This window comes from Salvelinus alpinus, chromosome 9 (assembly GCF_045679555.1).
Source record: "Salvelinus alpinus chromosome 9, SLU_Salpinus.1, whole genome shotgun sequence".
Taxonomy (NCBI): domain Eukaryota; kingdom Metazoa; phylum Chordata; class Actinopteri; order Salmoniformes; family Salmonidae; genus Salvelinus; species Salvelinus alpinus.
Genome location: NC_092094.1, coordinates 77162044 through 77182521, shown reverse-complemented (window position 1 = coordinate 77182521; position 20478 = coordinate 77162044). Strand labels below are relative to the sequence as shown.

Below are 20478 nucleotides of genomic sequence, written 5' to 3'. Positions count from 1 at the left end.
TGACATAAGTATTTGATACATCAGAAAAGCAGAACTGAATATTTGGTACAGAAACCTTAGTTTGCAATTACAGAGATCATACGTTTCCTGTAGTTCTTGACCAGGTTTGCACACACTGCAGCAGGGATTTTGGCCCACTCCTCCATACAGACCTTCTCCAGATCCTTCAGGTTTCGGGGCTGTCGCTGGGCAATACGGACTTTCGGCTCCCTCCAAAGATTTTCTATTGGGTTCAGGTCTGGAGACTGGCTAGGCCACTCCAGGACCTTGAGATGCTTCTTACGGAGCCACTCCTTAGTTGCCCTGGCTGTGTGTTTCGGGTCGTTGTCATGCTGGAAGACCCAGCCACGACCCATCTTCAATGCTCTTACTGAGGGAAGGAGGTTGTTGGTCAAGATCTCGCGATACATGGCCCCATCCATCCTCCCTTCAATACGGTGCAGTCGTCCTGTCCCCTTTGCAGAAAAGCATCCCCAAAGAATGATGTTTCCACCTCCATGCTTCACGGTTGGGATGGTGTTCTTGGGGTTGTACTCATCCTTCTATTCCTCCAAACACGGCGAGTGGAGTTTAGAGCAAAAAGCTCTATTTTTGTCTCATCAGACCACATGACCTTCTCCCATTCCTCCTCTGGATCATCCAGATGGTCATTGGCAAACTTCAGACGGGCCTGGACATGCGCTGGCTTGAGCAGGGGGACCTTGCGTGCGCTGCAGGATTTTAATCCATGACGGCGTAGTGTGTTACTAATGGTTTTCTTTGAGACTGTGGTCCCAGCTCTCTTCAGGTCATTGACCAGGTCCTGCCGTGTAGTTCTGGGCTGATCCCTCACATTCCTCATGATCATTGATGCCCCACGAGGTGAGATCTTGCATGGAGCCCCAGACCGAGGGTGATTGACCGTCATCTTGAACTTCTTCCATTTTCTAATAATTGTGCCAACAGTTGTTGCCTTCTCACCAAGCTGCTTGGCTATTGTCCTGTAGCCCATCCCAGCCTTGTACAGGTCTACAATTTATCCCTGATGTCCTTACACAGCTCTCTGGTCTTGGCCATTGTGGAGAGGTTGGAGTCTGTTTGATTGAGTGTGTGGACAGGTGTCTTTTATACAGGTAACGAGTTCAAACAGGTGCAGTTAATACAGGTAATGAGTGGAGAACAGGAGGGCTTCTTAAAGAAAAACTAACAGGTCTGTGAGAGCCGGAATTCTTACTGGTTGGTAGGTGATCAAATACTTATGTCATGCAATAAAATGCAAATTAATTACTTAAAAATCATACAATGTGATTTTCTGGATTTTTGTTTTAGATTCCGTCTCTCACAGTTGAAGTGTACCTATGATAAAAATGACAGACCTCTACATGCTTTGTAAGTAGGAAAACCTGCAAAATCGGCAGTGTATCAAATACTTGTTCTCCCCACTGTATGTATATACATACATACACATACAGACTTCTTTTAGAATACACCTTTATTATTCCCCAAACCCTACCACCCCTCCCCCAATTGGAGTAAACTAGTAAACATTCTACCTTCAGTTCATACATACTTTACACATTTTACAGACACAATCTATGTTACAATAGTTATATTTTGTTTGTTTTTAGTCCTTCCTCTCTTTCTGATGTCCATCCAGTTTGATGTCTATTTGTAACTGTGTTATTTCACAACATTTCTGAACCTATATACATTTTACAGACCCCGTATGTTTTACATTGGTTACCTTGATATTAGTCCCACCCTTCAGCTCCATTCAACCCCTCCCATCTCTCTCTCAACACCATCTATTTTGGATTTCTATTTGCCATATATTTCTCAACTGTGCCGTGATGCTTCACAAAAGTACTGAACCTTTCTATTCTCATAGCTTCTACAGATTGTAAATTAAAGATAATTTTTTTTGCTAAAGTAATTATTATATTATTGATCGATTGACTATGACTTTTCAAATCACCCAGTATTGGTATCTGCAGCGTTAGTTCTAGATAAATGTTGCAACTCTTCAGGCATTCCTGGACCTGTGACCAAAAAACGAGCTACATATGGACAGTACCAAAATAAATGATCTAATGACTGTACCTCCTCACAGCAGAATCTGCAGACCTGGGAAGATTGTATCCCCCATATATATAACATTCTATTGGTTGCAAGAATTTTGTATAATAATTTTAATTAAAACATTTTGAATCCGGCATCGTTTTGCGTGTCAATTCATAAACCATGTGCCATGGAATCGGTACATCGAAAATCTTTTCCCAACTATTTAGCAATTTATATGGCACAGCTGTTAATTTTTTGGTCCTTTAAATGAAATTGGTATATATTTTTATTTATCACAAATTTCTTTAAGAATTTTTGGTCTTTAATGCAGGGCCGACATACAAGTTCCTTACTTTTTCCCCCTTTCACTTGGTAATGCTGCAATTAGTTGGTTGCAATTTTGACATTTCGACATGTCTGTGTTAGTTGCGTGTGTAACATAACTCCACCAGTCCTATTTATGATATCATTTACAGAAATTATAATTTTTAAAAATATTTTAACAAAAAAAATGTTTTATCAATGAGTATATTTCAGTTTAACCACAATATTTGTTGTTTCATTTGTTATGTCTTTTCAGGTGTATTAAACTGAAATTGCAACCATCTTTCTAAGGCTTGTTTAAAAAATAACGATATTTTGGAGATGATTTCGTTTTCAAATAATGGAAAGTGAGCAGTTGTAATCTGAATAAAGGGAAAAAGGCCCTTCTTGAACATGGGTTGAGACATTCTTACTAATTTACTAGAGAACCATTCCGGATACAAGTATAACTTTTGTATGACTGATGCCTTTACTGAGAGGTCTAATGCTTTAATATTTAATATTTTCTGCCATCTGAATTCATATTCGTTATATAAATAGGCCCTATTCATTTTGTCTGGCTTGCCATTCCAAATAAAATGGAATATTTTTTGTTCATATAATTTAAAAAGCAGGTCACTAGGTGTGGGCAAAATCATAAGCAAATAGGTAAACTGTGATATGACTAAAAAGTTAATCAGGGTGATTTTTCCACAGACAGGTATTTTCCTTTCCATGGTAGCAAGATCTTATCTATTTTTGCTAACTTTCTATTCAAATGTATTGGAGTGAGATCATTTCTTTCTTCTGGGATATGTATGTAAATCTTTTGTCTTGATGGTTCACCACCCTCTGGCACACATACACAATCCATGTCTCAATTGTCTGCCCCAAAGCTTAAAAATCCTTCTTTAACCTGTCTCCTCCCCTTGATCTACACAGACTGAAGGGGATCATACAGTAGCTTTCACCTGGATTCCCCTGGTCAGCCTATGTAATGGAAAGTCAGCTAACGTTAGCCACCAAGCTAGAATTCATAACATACGTTTTGCAAATTTGCGAACATATGATACGAATCGTAATTTGTAACATATCATACAAAATGGGTAATGTAAGTCCACAAATTAATACATACCATACAAAACGCAACATATAATGCTAAATGGTGTGTCCCGGATTTAGGTACAGAATAATATGAAATGCTCTGAAACCAGGTTGCAGGCTCAAGGAAGGGAAAGCCTGTGGTGTGTCAGTGTATGAGTGAGCGAGCAGGTGTTGTGCATGTGTGTGTGAGAAATAACAATATTTTGGTTCGTCAAAGGTTTTACAAGCCTCATTCATTACTAGACATTATTTCAGATGTAACTAAGAACCAGTTTATATCAAATACACTTCATAAGTTATCAGTACATACCTGTAGACAAGCCCTTGTTGATGAAAAATGTTCTGGTCAGGTTAAGCCCAAAATAAAGCCTTCTAAATCAAATAAGGCAAAGCCTGATCAATCTTGTAAGCTAGGATGCCCAGATATATTAACTTGATTTGAGAGTACTCTTGTTAGGCTATAGTCTCAGATATCCCAGACATTAGAGCAATGTAAGCTAGCATTGGTATATTGCCTGATGCAACGGTCTGTCTACAGAGACTAGTTTGGCTACCTTACGATCTCTGCAGACAGAAGTTACTGTGTGTGGCGGTCAGGATAGAGAGGTTCAGTGTGGTTGGTTGTTTTTTCTCCTGGGAGGTGGAAACCTCACAGTGCCACAGCTACTAGCTTCTGCACAGATTATCTTATCTCTGTTTATCTGATCTCTCTTTTTTGATCTCCTCTCCTGCACATCTACGTCCCACCTGTGTTCAAAGATACATAGGCTTTTATGTAATGCCTACACACACCCACTGACATCTTCATATTCAAATCAAACGTTCAATTGGTAGTTTGAGCATTTTCAGTTCCACATGAAAATGAATTGACTTTTGAATTGACATACATGAACCCTTAGGCCCAACATTCTAGGCATAAGGTCTGAAAGGATATGATGGGAATAGGCACTATGACAATAGCTCCACCTTGCCCTCTGACAGGTTCAATAGAGTTTTTACCACATTGCTTGTACTTATAGTATTAACCTCTTAGATGTTAAGTTGTCTATTTGGGAGACTTTGAGTGGTTCTGGACCGGTTCAGACGTATATTTCGGTGTACAATGCACTCGGTGAACTTCACAGGGTCCAGTGCCTTATAGCAGTGGTTCTCAAACCTCTTCTCAGGGAACCCCTAGATGTTTCACAATTGTGTTGTAGCCCTGAAGTAGCTCACCTGATTCACATAGTCAAGGGCTTGACAAATTGAATTGTGTGCTATCTGTGGAATAAATCAAATACATGAAACATCTGGGGGTCGTTGAGGAAAGGTTTGAGAACCACCGCCTTATAGTGCCAGAAGGACTCATCTGTCTGCACTCCGCTACCAGTCTGTCTGCAGAGCAGACTTGAAGTGTCAGGTTTCACAGCCATAGGGAGTGATGTGTCCAGTGGCGACCCGTATTTCAGGGCAGGTGGGGCAGAGCCCCACTTGTTTTGAGCCCCACATTTTTAGGAATAAATATATTTTTTTGGGGGGGGGGGCTTCGCTGTTTTGCATGTTATTTTGGCATTAATACGTGTCACATATCAGTTTGCAAACAATGTAAAAAATATATATATATCATTGAGTTAATAAAGCCGCATACAAACATGGTCTCTTTTTTGTTTTCTTGAGTAAGGCAGCTCCAAAATGCAGGTGTTTCAGCCTAGCTCAGTGCTTTCTGTGGTGGTGGGGCGAGCCAGCAAAAAATAGGAGCATTGCGCCGTGATTGGCTCAATGTTCTGTCACTCATGGGAACACTACGTCGTCACCAAGTTTACATCCTCAGTAAAGGTAGACATCCAAAATTTCCGCCCTTTGGGTCCTGCCATAGAGTAATATTACAAGTGCCCTTCCAAGAAGGCTCAAGGTCATTGACCACAGATAAAATTACATAAAACCACATTATATGTACAGTAGCTTTGATTGGACTGATCATGTCAACATCTTACTTTCAAAGTCTTAGCTAGCAGTCATTATCATGAATCAAGTCGACAATCTCCTGCCAAATCATTTTTAATCACTGTCATATGAAGAGAAATAATGAAGAGGGGATTATAGATAAAACGTATCGGTGCTCATCGGCCTTTGGACATAAAGATTACACAACAAGTTGGAAATTGCAAATTCAACAATGAGTCATTTGGAAGGAATCAGTGGCGAACTGCAAGCATTGCAAAGCAACCCGTAGCCTGTTATTCAATGGAGTGGCTGTGTGTTTTTTTCTTCGGAGTTCCCACCATAAATCCAGGGAATGCCAGACTTTGATGATAAAGTTTAATGACAAAATTTGCCCACAAAGGACTGCCGCGCCACCTTCATGTTTAAGTGAGCACATCACAAGCCAAGGTGAGTCCAAAAATGTCTTGTATGCTGCTGCATAAATTATGTAATATGCAAGGGAGATATGTATACTGTAGCTAAGAAAGTAATACTAAGTGTATGCTGTGTAGTAAGCTGTTTGTAGCACATGTGCCTCACCCTAATAATTTGGTCTATTTTCACCTCCTAATTTCACCTAACGTTACTGTTCTGACTCGGTGGTGCTGCACATGTACTGTAGTCTATAACCTGTTTTTGAGAAATGTCATCATCTAATATTGTAAGAGGTTTTATTGCGTGCTTATATGCCCCCTTTATTTATCCTACGGTTCTGACTTGGTGTACAGGGAAAAAACTGTTAGAGCAGCCCATGTTCTGCAATCTGTCGCTGTACAATTCAAAAGTGCTGAATACATAGTTATATTGACTACGTCCGTCTTACTGTAGATCGCTCATTAATGTCTTAATCTAAATTACGGAATGCCTCTTATCCGCTCATCGTTCCCTTATGCCATAGTTTGTACACCTCAATTGTCAGTAGAAACCACATTTGTTTATGCAAGTCAGCCATGTCAGCTTTGTTTTAAAAAAAGGCAGTAAATGAGGCTGAATTAATTGTTTTGCTGCCAGACAAGGCTCTGCTGATAGCCAGGTGTAGCAGTGGTAAGGATTCACTCCATGGTGCTGGAAGGAAAGCTCTGCTGTTGGGGACAGTTTTATGTAGGCCCTAACAGTTTGTGGGCACCGCTTGTCGCCGTTATAGTGCAATTAATGTATTATTTAGTGTTGTGTTGTGTTGTGTAGTGTCTTTTCTGGCATGCATAAATGTGGGGACTTTGCCCCACAAGGATTTACATGCTAAAATCGCCACTGGATGTGTCACATTTTCTGGCCTATCCAGACAAATAATTGATTTCCTCCGCCTCTGAGCGACAGAGCCGAGGCAGGGAGATGGCATTTTAAATCATCCCCTAAAGTGAATAGGGTTGGGGGCTAGAGGTCGATTTGGATTGTTTCATGCCATTGTAGTTCGTGTGGATGAGAAATTGGTCCTCTGGTTCTTCCAGATCTCAATTGTATTCTGCCATGTGAATAAATGTCAATTTGATCTTGAACATCTCAAATATGGCCAGCAGGGAGGGCCAACATGCATAAAATGCAACTATTGAGACAGGTTTTGCCCAGTGATTTGCCTTTTATGCCACAAAATGCCCACTTGACACAGTTATGATGGATATAGCATAGCCTACATTTTTATGTGAGACACAAAGTATACAATTTTCTTCTTGTCCAAATAAAACACCCTTTATAACTGAAATATTTTGATATTGTATTGGCATAGGCCTACAAGTAAAGGACAAAAAAAAGTTTGCCTACTATTTGCAGTATTGAGTGCCAGCGTCAGCCAGATATGTGGATACAGCTCTGCTTGAGCAATGTGTGATTCATGTATGAAAATGAATCATCATAATTAGTTTTGGTTTTGTATACAATGACGTATATATACATCATTGGTTGTCACTGTGACAAATATGAGCACCCTTTACCTGTAGCTGCGGATGGCTCTGAAAGTGAACAAAAGAAAGGATACCTGTGTGCTGGAACCCTTTTAGAAACCGGAAGACGACACTCCGCAGTAAAGGAGTTAAGAGATTTAGGAGTTCCACTGAGACAGACTTTTATCACCTGCACTCCCTGCGCATTTGCAAATGCGCTCTTGGCCACTTGGCATGCGTTTTTTTTTTATCTTGCTATAGCTTGCAAATAGTCTGCGTGGATCGGTTCAATCAACTTTTTGTGTTTCTTATTTCGATTTCTGTATAATATTTTCAATTCAATGTATTATCGACTTCATTGAAAAGCATAATTTCGGGCAACCATGAGTAAATCTGGAACATTTAAAATAAAGAATTTGTTTCATAAAACAAAGTCACTTGATAAAGTAAACAAGGACGGTGGAAATAATACATTTAAAGATGCAACTTCATATGTAGATGGAGAGCCTGCAAGCCCTTTACCGTCGAGTCGCGGACTTGTCAGCCCAAAAGATGGGACGTTTCCCGGTGATATTCTACCTACAATCCCACCGAACGAGGAGAAAAAGAAGAAGAAACGGTTCCTGTCCATTAAGCTCAAGAAGAAACGCTCCAAGGACTCGGGGAGCATCGACGACCCATTGTTCTGTACCGGTGCCGACGAGCTCGACAGCTTCAGCAGTAACATGTAAATTATAATCTTTGTGAAAAATTGTGGGGACTGGGGTAGGCCTATTATCACCTTGATTAGTTGAACAGGATACACTATTTATGTAGGTAGCCTAGCTCTTGCACTTAAAGGTAAGACATAAACTAGATAGGCCTACCTATCCTAATTTGCCCCAGTGTTTCATGCCATTATGACAGAATGGATGGCATATCTTACCCTGTAGTGTTATCTGCATTGATACCTGTCAGTGCCAGCTTGGTGCTCAAATGTAGGCCACAATTTAGGCTATGATACAGGTAGGCCTACCTCAGGCAGAGTTATACTTCTGACAACAAATCAAATTGACTGATTTTAACAGTATGATTATTTGCCTTAAAGCTCACCTCCATATTCAATAATAGGGGATTTTATTGAAAAACAGGCTATTTGCAATAAGAGATGTGATTAAGAATATATTTAATCAATAAGGCCTGAGATGGTGTAGTATATGGCCAATATACCAAGGCTAAGGGCTGTTCTTAAGCACGACGCAACGTAGAGTGCCTGGATACAGCCCATAGCCGTGGTATAATGGCCATATTCCACAAACCCCTGAGGTGCCGTATTGCTATTATAAACTGGTTAACAACGTAATTAAAAATAAATGTTTTGTCATACCTTTGGTATACGGTCTTGAACCACCCAGTTTATAATATGTTTTAAATCCCTGTATAGTTGTCACAGATCTTCTATTGACTGACTGTCTTGTATGGGGAGCAATTATTATAAGAGCTGGCTACTTTAATGTATAAATGCATCATAATCTGCAGTGTTACAACAGCTAGTGTGTGTGTGTGTGTGTGTGTGTGTGTGTGTGTGTGTGTGTGTGTGTGTGTGTGTGTGTGTGTGTGTGTGTGTGTTAGCAATGTTGTTGGGATTGGCTACTGGATTTCAACAGAAATGGGCCTATCCGATATGATGGGCTGGATAAAGCGTGAATTCTTGCCAACTGCTTAATTTTCACGCAAAACAATGAGTCATAAGGAGTTGGCAAGATAGCACAAGCATATCTGTGATCAGGCCAGGTAATATGCAGTTAGGGTGTAATTCTCCACCTGCACTCTCCCATTTGTACTCTCATAGAGATAAAGTGAGCTCCTCAAATACTTACTGTATGTACATATTATAGTATAATAGATTACAGTCCCAGTTAATCCTGTATTTCAGTCGGGCCTACAATACATAACAACTCTATGGTATTCCAGGTAACACTATAGCTAATACTGTAACAAACCACCACTAGACCAGGCATATGTTTCTCAAGTTAAACTCATTCCTCCAATTATGGTCCCACGTGCGTTACTGCACTGGAGGTGTTTGTCGACTGAATGCGTTTTGATGTATTCATGTCGTTCTAAACGCAGAGCAGAGTGTATCTTTTCCCTTGTGGCAGTTTGCATAGGTAAACCAGTGAGGTGTCGAGTTCCTGCTCGTCTAGTCTGGTCTTGCTCAGGTTTTGGTCACTGTTGAAGGGAGACAAGTTTGATCTGAAGTTTGGGTCCTGACCGACATCCTTCCATCTGTGAGACATAATGGGGAATATAACAGCAAGCAGCAGCAGTATAACGACGGGAAAGACAATAACAAGGTGTGAGAAGGGTAACGGGGTAAATTAGGTGAACATTTAAATGGGAAGCTTATGTTAATCCAGGGTTATCCAACCATCTTCCTGGAGAGCTACCCTCCTGTAGGTTTTTGCTCCAACCCTGGTTGTAGTTATCCTGATTCAGTTTATCCTCCAGCTAATTAGAATCAGTTAGATTCGCTCCATCCTGCTAGATTAGGGTTGGAGTGAAAAACCTAGAAGAGAGTAGCTCCCAAGGAACAGGGTTGGATAGCCCTGTGTTAAACTGTGTTTTATTGTTTGTTTGCTCTTAAATGGTTTGAGTGGATTTAAGTGTCCAGTCTGTCATTTTAACAGCCTGGATGGGGTTGAGGAAATGTGTCTCAACGTATTTTGAAGCTATACATGGTTTATCACATGACATAAACAGCCATGACATCTGCTAATTGTTCATGACGGTTATTTGATGATTATGTCATCCTTATGGCGGCGGTAATGTTTTCAGGTAAAGTGTTACCGACACAACGTGGAGTGCCTGGACACAGCCTTTAGCCGTGGTATATCGGCCATATATCACAAACCCCAGAGGAGCCTTATTGCTATTATTAACTGGTTACCAACCTAATTAGAGCAGTAAAAATAAAGGTTTTGTCATACCTGTGTTATACAGTCTGATATACCACAGCTTTCATGGAATCAGCATTCAGGGCTCGAACCACCCAGTTTATAATATTCAAAAATCAATGGGTACCGTATATCATTGAAATGACCATTGAACACTAACAGCACTAACAGCACTAACAACTAACAACAGTCACTGTCACACTTGCATCTATGCAACCTGGATGTCTGTGTTACTATGTGGTGTAAATACTATTACTTTCAAAGAGCTATAGACTCTCCTCGTGGCTATATTCAAGTGTACTGCACATGTTTTCCATTATAAACCAAATTCCATAACACACCCCAACAACTCTCCCTACTAGATGATGACAGTCAACCATAACCTAACTGGGTTCCACTGTCAGACAGATACATTATAAATCCTTATGGTGGGACTCTCACGAATATGGTGCTATCCAGTGTAATTGGCCTGGCAAGTACGCATGCGTTAATTCAAAGAAAGTGTTGTGTCCTTCTACACATGTTATGTTTTAGCATTGAACTTTGACTACTGACTAATCCGGTGTGATGATGATGATGTAGTGTGGATCATATACCTGGCTGAGGAGGTGGCCTGGCCAGCCTTACATCATATTTGAATAGTGGATCAGAAACCTGTTGCACCCGTAGGCCCATGCAGTGCAATCATATCAACCTGAGCTCAGTGATGTGTGATCCCTGCAGGCCAGACGGGGAGGAATATGACTCACACGCACAAACGCACGCATGCACACACTCGTTCAGCAAATTACATTTGAGACAGAAGACGTTTTCAGAGTCCCTGTAAATGTACGCTAACAGATCCTATCTGTTCTTGAGGTTAGAGGAGAGCTGCTGTAATTTTTTATTGCAGTGACCACCAGTTTGTGACTGTCATCACAGATTGTCAGGTAGACTTACCTTCTGTTCTGTGTTTGTTTGTTCATCGTCGGTCAAAGATCGGGTAAATTGGGTAAATTCCCAATCTGGCCCTCAACCATCACGGTCACCTAATAATCCCCAGTTTACAATTGGCTCATTCATCCCCCTCCTCTCCCCTGTAACTATTCCCCAGGTCGTTGCTGCAAATGAGAACGTGTTCTCAGTCAACTTACCTGGTAAAATAACGGTAAAATAAAAATAAAAAAATAAAAAGAAACACAGACCATTCAGTTTACGTACAGTAACATATCTCTGTTCAGATATGTTTTCAGAGATATGTTTTAAATTCCTAAACCTTCTACCGTACTCTGTCAACAACACCCTTATACAAACAAACCTATTTAATAGCACCCTAGTACTGTTCTGTATTCTCAATCATCAGGTATAAGTGTCACACTCGTTTTTCTCCACTATGAATTGCAAGGCTTTAGGCTCAAAATAGTTGTCAATACAAGGTTTCAAATGGTCCTCAGCTGAAATTCTATACATAGCAGTTAAAGGAACGGGATATGTAATGATTTTGGATTGTAGCACAGTTGCCAGACCGAAAGCCAGAAAGGTGTAGCTCGTGGCTCCAGCATGCTTGAATGTATGGTTTTGGATTACCAAAGACATGTCACATACTATACCAGTGCACTGTGCCACAGGCCCTCATGCATCCATCCAAATGTTAGCATCATTAACTTGATAATCCATGTCCTTCAGTGGTTCCACTATCATTTCTTCAACAAAACAAGCACCCTTTCATTTTTCTGCCCCTCATACTGGAATTATAAGACCGAACACCAATCCAAAACAGAGTGCCACACACTCATAATGTTGAATAGTGGGAAGGGATGTATCTGTTTTAGATATGACCCATATAGTCAGTTTGCACAGTTTGACCAAACATTCACAGCCTTACAGCTTGGATAAATTATCTGCTTATCATACTATCGAACTGATGGATTGCTTTCAGTAATGTACTGTAAATGGTGTTTTGTGACAGAAAGGGGACACTCTGATTGTGGTGCAGTTGCTCTCGTTCTGTGCTTTGTGAGTTTTGAGTTACGGCATCTTGTTTATGTTCCTGTCTTTTATATTTCCAAGCCTGCGGCTAATTGGAATTGGACCAGTACTGCACTGTGTATCCAGTTGAAGTTTTGGACAGACGTAACATAATAGCAGACCATGAATTAAAGTAATTTAGTTTCATTTATTTTATGTAGGCCTTCTCCCCCAGCATGCTTGCTTCACTGACACAATGACATTGTATCAAAACTTCTGGTTATGATCAATGTTCCCTCAAGTTTTTTGGCACTGAGCACAAACTTGAACGTTGTGAAAATTCTGTGCAACTTCCAGCTTGCGTTTACTGTGAACACTTTTTTGTACCCACAGTTACAGTTTCAGACAGTGGTCAAGTAGACTACTATGGATGATTATGGATGATTATAATGTAGGCCTACCAGAGTGGCCTACAGTTCCATCAAAAACAATGGAGAAAATGCATCCCATAACATGGAAATAGCCATTCTATCATTCAGCCTACAGTAGCAGCCAATGTTTGGTGTTCAACATAGGTCTACATTCCATGAGACTTTTGAAAAAACATGCAGGGCTTGACATTAACCTGTTTATCCACTTGTCCTTCAGAGAAGGAGGTGACTGAACATGTTGTTGTGTTTGATGCAAGAAACCACTTTACAAAATAGAACGGATTATTATTCCCATACCATTATGACAGAGAATCAGACAAATTGTGCTACCCTCTGGCTATTGGCTACTTAGCTTATTTTAGCCTGTCTCAAAATACAACACTGCCCCTTTAAAACAAAAAAAATGCACTTTACCTGACTTGTTTTTCAGAGGTCTAGAAATGCACATGTTTTGTGCTCTTGTTGGAAGCAATCCCTCCCCCATTGCTGACAACAACTGATATATAACTGGGCTAAAAACTCTCTAACTAGCAAAGGATATGAACAAATGTGCACACGTGGCTACATGCAGCCCTCGCTTTGGTCTCAAAACAATCTACTCACGACGGCTCATGCTGTAAACACAGCCCATTTCAAAGTGAATGGCACAGATGCATTATGGCAATGGTCTATTTGCATAGGCCTACTGCTGTTATGGCGCAACGGTCTGTGTAGAGAACAGGACTGAGTCCTGCCTGTCAATGCGATAGAATCCTACTCCGATGTGTTCTGCCTGCAACCACATCTCTTGCAGCATTAGTTTTGTTTCGGTATGTTGCGTTGAAAGTGGCTAATATTGCGTTGATTCGATCACAATTTCCACAGTAAAGGGACATGTTGATAGTGTTAGCTAAGAGGGAAAACTCTAGAAAGTTCAATCTCGTGCTTATCTGCAGAGGTTGATATTTCTTCTGCACAGCAGTCCCTGGGGCGCTGCTCTCCTACGCATCTGCTGAGCTTAGAGGGAACATTGGCTGTGGGCCTTACAGACAAGTCTCTATCAGTATCGTTGAGCGTGCTACTGCTCTATATTCCTAGTAGGCTCTGTACTGACAGGACCTCCAATATGATGTGTAACAGCCAGGTTATGGTGAGTGCCTGGGGGAGGGTGTAGACAGGGCCAAGCAGGTTGTATGATAAATGAGAAGTGGATTCTAACACAACACCTGTGGTTTCCCTTCACACTGTAGGATTTGCTCCTACACTCCTACGCTGTAGCTTATAGGTCTACCTGTGCTCCTGATTAACACACGCAAGGTTATGGTATGGTTATGACCCATTTACAATGGGTTTGTATAGTAACAACTGGAAGGATGGTCCTCTTTGTGACACTAATATCGTTGTTTCCTACTGATGGTTAAAGTAGTCTGCTCTCAAATCCCCAAATGATCTTCTATGGGTGTGTGTATACCGGTCGTCTTTGTCTGGTGTCTTCATTATCTACAACTGAAAGGATAGTTGTTTTAAGCAAAGAGTAGGCTGTGCCCCTGGACAACTAGCTATACATGGCCATTGGCCAAAGTACAATTGACCTACCTGTTTATGTTTACCAAGGTTTCAACTACCTTTCTTTTGCTTATTTGCTGAAGATTTCCTAGGAGATACATTCCAGTTTAGTTCCCTGAAGTTAATGTTATGTGTTATTCTACCTGTAGGAGATTTCCATGGTTAAGACTGTGATCATGTGATTCATATATGAATGAATTGTGAGTTTGGATGTTTTGATGTTATTGTTTATTGGTTTTGTGGGAATGTGGCATTTCAGGGACAGATTGTATGAAATCAGTTGTCTCCTGTTGAAGCGGACACATACAGTATCTGTAGTAAAGGGTTATTTGCATTTCTGTTGATGGAGTTTGCCATGGGAACTCAGAACAATAAACAGATGTAGCCTTACTGCCAAATGCTGCAGATCAGAGCAGAGTCAGTCTATTAGTTGTCTGTAACCGGCTCCCTGCTTTCCCTTTGATCCCAGCTCGCCCGGAGAGAGTGCTTGTATGAAACTTCTTGTAAAGCGAAAAGAAAGATGCCATACTGTTTGACTGATAATATTGTGGTGAGACGCACCACGCAGACACAGTCACGAAGCTCATCAGCTGACACGTTTCAATCATAGAAATAGAATATGTAGATGAACCATTATCACCCTCTCTGTATAGACATACTCGATTGCTCTAGGTCCAATCCATTTTTCTCTTATTTAAACATTCCTTGCTCGATGATTCATATGACTTTTCTTTACCAGATAAATCTGTATAAATCTTCTCCGATGTGACATAATTTATTTCACTACCTGTTGGTTCCGTGTTCTCTAGATCATCAGAGTCACTCCAGTGGAATGCACTTAGCAAGCAAAGCTTTGACAAATAGTTTCCTACTTTTGGACCATTAGATAAGACATTGATTCACCATTCTGTCCATATCAGCCCTTTTGACATCATCCCCAACTGACAGACAGTATTGCAGTCTGGATTCCTAAACAGTAAAACTCTTACATATGGCACAAAGCCTGTCAGTGGAGAGATTGAAGGACTGTTGTCAAAAGCATAAAAAAGCACAATCGGTCATGGCAAATGTTGAGGGGAGTCTTATCTGTCCTGTCCTAGGTATTGAGCATTATCATATTGAGCGCTTGTGTGAGTTTGAGTGGATTAAGAGAGAGTAACAGACAGCCCTGCAGGTAGAGACAGAGTAGAGGGTGAGGTCGGAGAGAGGGAGCAAAAAGAGGGATAGAATGAGGAAGGGGATGGGGTGAGGTTGGAGTGAGGGATGGGTGGGAGGAGTGAGTGAGTGAGAGGGAGGAGTTGCGAGGAGTGGGAATGAGGAAGTGGGACAGTGGACATTGGGACAGTCTCCATGAGCTCAAGATGTGTAAAGCATATCGCCCAGTGCTTTTCAAAGGGTTGGGAGATGTGTTTGGACTTTAACTGTCATGGCTGACTGGTTCTGGAGTCTAGAGAACTAGAAACCTTAAAAACTAGTCTGCAGTTGTCACGCCCTGACCTTAGTTCCTTTTTTATGTCTCTATTTTGGTTTGGTCAGGGCGTGAGTTGGGGTGGGCATTCTATGTTTTGCATTCTATGTTTTGTATTTCTTTGTTGTTTGGCCGGGTGTGGTTAAATGTGTTGTTTGCCTAGTTCCTTTATGCTTTATTTAAAAATACATACAGAAAAGAAAAGGTTAACAACCATTTAAACCCAATGACTGAGCAAGGTCACAGTTACCATATCACAACTATCCCTCTGAGTGACAGTATGTTGGTCCCTGTTCTATTGGTCTTCATTGTTTCCCCTCCCTACACTTCCCTATGTTGACAGATGTCTCTCTACACCTCCAGGTAAAATGGATGCTTTAGGCATCACTCCATCCCCAACACATAATCACTGACACAATCACAGTGCCGACAAGGCCGGATGTAGCCTAGAGTTTTTTTACTGACACTGATGGGTATTTTGTAGGTTGTGTTGTTGTATCTCGTCAAGGCCAAAACTTGATTTTGAGACAATGAATCAAGGCTTTGCTTTTCAATGGTCAATTCAATTCAACTTAGTACACCTGTTTTACCCTACCAATCGTCATCCAAAGTAAAAGGTTGTATTACTTTATATGTTTCATGTACGGAAGCGTATTAGGGCCAAGTGAAGAGACATTTGATTTATGTAATCAGTAGCGTAATTTTGGATTACCAGAACTCAGTAATGTAATCTGATTACATTCTGTTACTTTTAGATTACTTTCCCCTTAAGTGGCATTAGAAGAAGACAAAAATGTATGTTACCAATTGAATGACATCTATTGCAGGATAATTCAATGTTAAAGTTTACATAGCTAGCCATGTATGGATGTTACATTTTCCGTTATGGGTTGGTTATATAGGCATTTTCTAACACATCGCTTTTTACTACATATAATAATAAGATTAAATTATATCTTTACATTAGAAACCAAAGTCTGTCAGAATTCCAGTCATTCCAATAAATGTTATACCCCTTGATCTTCAAGAAAAGGACTTAGAAATATGGAAGTATAGATTAGCCAAATTGTTTTACCTGAGCATGACCCCAAAACTAAGGCCTTATTAGCCAGCCCTGCTCTGTTGTTTATGATTTTGTTGTCATGGAGGACTGATTCGAGTTGAAAAATAAATGCTGCGCTCATGGAATGGCATGCTTTGAGCACTACTGAAAAGTGCTATTTACAAAATGAATGCCATATGCTGCATTTGCTATAGGCCTGTTGTTTACCTTTTTGTTGGTGACACTTTGATATCTTGATAATATGCAGCTGTTTTAAAGGGCAAATCCACAGGTAAAACAATAAAAAAAACGGTCGCCCCGCCTCTGTTTTGGTAAAAAGCTGAGGAATGGGCCTGTAAAAATATAACCATTCTCAGATTAATAGACAGAGCTATGGATGCAAGGACTGACCATCCATGATATAACAACGATTGTTTTAACCATGTTATGAGGCTATACAGTGTTTGTTACATTTACAATGTTTGCAAACATTGGATTAAAACAAGCCTATATTTTAGGTTCTCATGAAGTGCGACAGTTGAACTCAACTCATGAGACATTTATACGTTTTCTTCTTCAAGAATCAATGCATAGACATTATATCATTTATAAATCCAAAAATGGATGTGGCAGCTACTGATTGCCCCTTTAATTAAGTCTATCAAAAGTGTGCAAGTTTGAGCATGTGTCCGTTACGCCTATGGATTTTTTTCTTGTATCAGCATGAATTAGATTGAGCAATTAAAGCCCAACTTTTATTCCATAGGCTTGGATCCGCACCATGCAGCTGTTACACAAGCACATTTTTCACTCACTGGCTGTCTACTAGTTTCAAAAGCAGTGATTGATAGGCATCTTAAACTTCTTGAATTCAACCATTGTTGGGTTCAGATACACATTCAGATTTGTGAACAGCCATCCACAACAACCACAATCCGTAAAGCTCAAATAGCTAAATGAGAGATCAGCAGTGTGATTCACATCAATGCGCTATGATATAAATAATAAGTGTTATCCGTATCGCCGTAGACCACACCACTGCTGTCATCCTTACCTCCAAGCGTTAATTCAAGTTGGATAATCTTTGGATGCTGACAGCAGTCGCACCATTGGAAGACATAACTTGGCATGTAGCCTACAAAAGCCTATTCCTGCTCTTTTCCCGCTATCCATCAAACACATCTGGTGTGTCATCATAGTGGTCTGACTTGTGGTCAGACTCGCTCAGGTGTCACAAACTTAAGTGTCAAAGATTTTGTTTTGCAAACATCCTTTCTGAATTTTAAAGTAATCCTCAAAGAAATCATCTAGTTTTTCAAAAGTATTTGTAATCTGATTACCATATTTTTGCTGGTAACATAACGGATTACAGTTACCGTTTTTTTGTAATCCAATACTCCCCAACCCTGGTCTTTTCAGAAGGAGGAACCACATGGACTTGGATTAGGTATTTTGAGTATGTGTAGTTATATAGGTAGAGATGGGTGGGTTGTGTGTGTATGCATCTGTGTGTGTATGGGGGGGTAAAACGTAGGGGCAAAACAGACAAATGGTCATCAATCTAATGATCTAATACACTTGTTTAAACAGGCGTCGCTGCACACACACGCACTCATACACACACACACACACACACACCAAGTTTCCCCCTGGCAACTTCAGACTGGATGGATTCTCCTTTTCTTGAAATAATCATTGATCTAAATATTGATCTATTAGATCAATGATCAATAAAGAAATAATCACTTATCTGACATGACTTGGTTGGTAGCCTAGCGTAAAATCTCCTTACACGTATCCATCTATCGGTGATGTTTTCAAGGATGTTTTCAAGGATGTTCAAGGATGTTATCCCAAAACAGGGGCATAGTGTCCGTTATGCTGTAGGCTATGCATTAGGCTCAGCTATACCACTAACTTAGGCTACCACTTGTTCACCTCATACAAACTAGTGGCTAGTCCTGTTAGGTTATAATAATGGTCTGTAAAATTGCTTTCTTAGATGGGGATTTAACCTGCCTCCCTGCCCCGTGGCTATGCAAGTTCCATGACAGGGGTTTGGGTGCAGCCCTTGAGCAAGACAGGGACGCGCAATCCTTCTCAGTGCAATCCGTGACTTATATTCACAAGATAATAAGCATAGGCCTATGAGACTACTTCAGTGGATGTGTACAACACCATGCCATTACACACACATTTGTAAGTTAAACTTTCGTATTGACACATAGGCAGCTGACCTAGCTGCCACTCTCTACAATACTATGCAAGGTGTTGGCATACGCAGGGGATTGGGAACATCGTAGCAAATTGTGTGTGTGATTTTGGTTTTACTATCCTTGTGGTGACCAGAAGTCCTTTACAAGGATAGTAAAACATGGACAAGTCTGAGAAGTGGGGACATTTCGCAAAATACTATTTTAGGTTTAGGGTTAGAATTAGGGTTAGGGTAAGGAGTTAGGGTTAAGGTTTAGGGGTTAGGGAAAATAGGATTTTGAATCAATTGTTTGGTCCCCACAAGGATAGTAAAACAAATGTGTGTGTGTGTGTTCATTCAGAGTGGTTACATTTCCCCAGCCCAGCCCTCAAAAGTGTTGCTGCTCCTGATGCCTAGATAAGGGACTGTAAAACATGGAAAGTATCCAGCTTTGCTGTGACTCAGGTGACTCTCGTGTGTGCGTGGGCTTATGTGAATACTTGACTGGGTGTTATTGACAGGGAGTGTTTTCTCCACTTTGAGACAGGCCTTTCTGTCAAGTTTGGAGGACTTTGATTGATATGATAATTAAAAGATCTACCTAAGATCCTCCATCCCACCTGGCTTCATTGTTTCCATTCTAGAGTAACATCAGGAGCCCCATTTATACCTGAATCTAACATGTATCCTTTGCCCTGGTCTTGTCCACATTCTGATTGTCCCCACATTTTTAGACAGCTGTAGACGTGTAAAAGACGCATTGTGATCAGATTGTGATCAGATCTTCCTGGCCTCCCCAGGAAGTAGTCGAGCACACATTGTGTCTGGATATTTTGCAGGTGTAGACAGATTTGGGCAGTGAAACCATTTAACCATTTATCATTATCCCATCTAAAATCCTTGACAGGTGGTGGCGCACTACTGACTTATGACATCAAGTCTTAAAATAAAGAAATATAATTTAGAAAAAATATCCGTCAAATATTTTGCATTTGGGGAGACTACGAAATCTGCTCACAACGCGGATACAGTGGACAGATAAGAGACACATCTTAATACCATGTGTAGACGCTTTTCTGAAAACGTGGGCACAATCAGCACAAGACAGAGGACGCATGTTTGTGCCTGTTATAAACAAGGCGAGGGGGTGTGAATGCAGTCTGTCTCTACAGTATGTATGCAGCAATTTGGTGCTCCAGGTTCAACTAGACGAGAATAAGTGACTGTCACCTGCAAAGTTGAAGTTTAGATAACCTGTTGGTCTATTGGTCTGTTTTCAGTCCAGTCAATGGAATGTGGCTGGTACTGTCTGAGACTAGACATACAAACTGTTACAACTGACCCAGATTCAGCTTTAGCTTGTTAAAATGCCAGATTAGCTGGTGGCATGTGACAATGATCTGACTTTGGAATATAGCACTTAACATTAAAGGTGTAGCTCTTGTTATTTTTACATCCAAAGCCAATGCAATGCGATCTGGGCCAGCGTATTATAGGTGTGTGTGCGTGTGCTACACATCCTGTTATTTGTGCATGTGTGTCTGTGTGTGTGTGTGCGCATGACTTTCGAAAGACTATTGACCCTGTCAATACAGTTCCTATCATTCTGCAAACCATGCACAGTAGCAG

At 40.6% G+C, this 20478-nt stretch overlaps 1 protein-coding gene across 1 annotated transcript in view; it reads left to right on the top strand.

The window, feature by feature from the left end:
- The first annotated feature begins 7402 nt into the window (after positions 1 to 7402).
- The window catches only part of LOC139530657 (beta/gamma crystallin domain-containing protein 1-like), a 51992-nt gene continuing 38916 nt past the window's right edge, over positions 7403 to 20478 (top strand). The window contains exon 1 of the mRNA XM_071327243.1: positions 7403 to 8013. Within this exon, the coding sequence (XP_071183344.1) occupies positions 7670 to 8013 (344 nt within the window). The 5' untranslated portion in view covers positions 7403 to 7669. The remainder of the gene's footprint in view (positions 8014 to 20478) is intronic.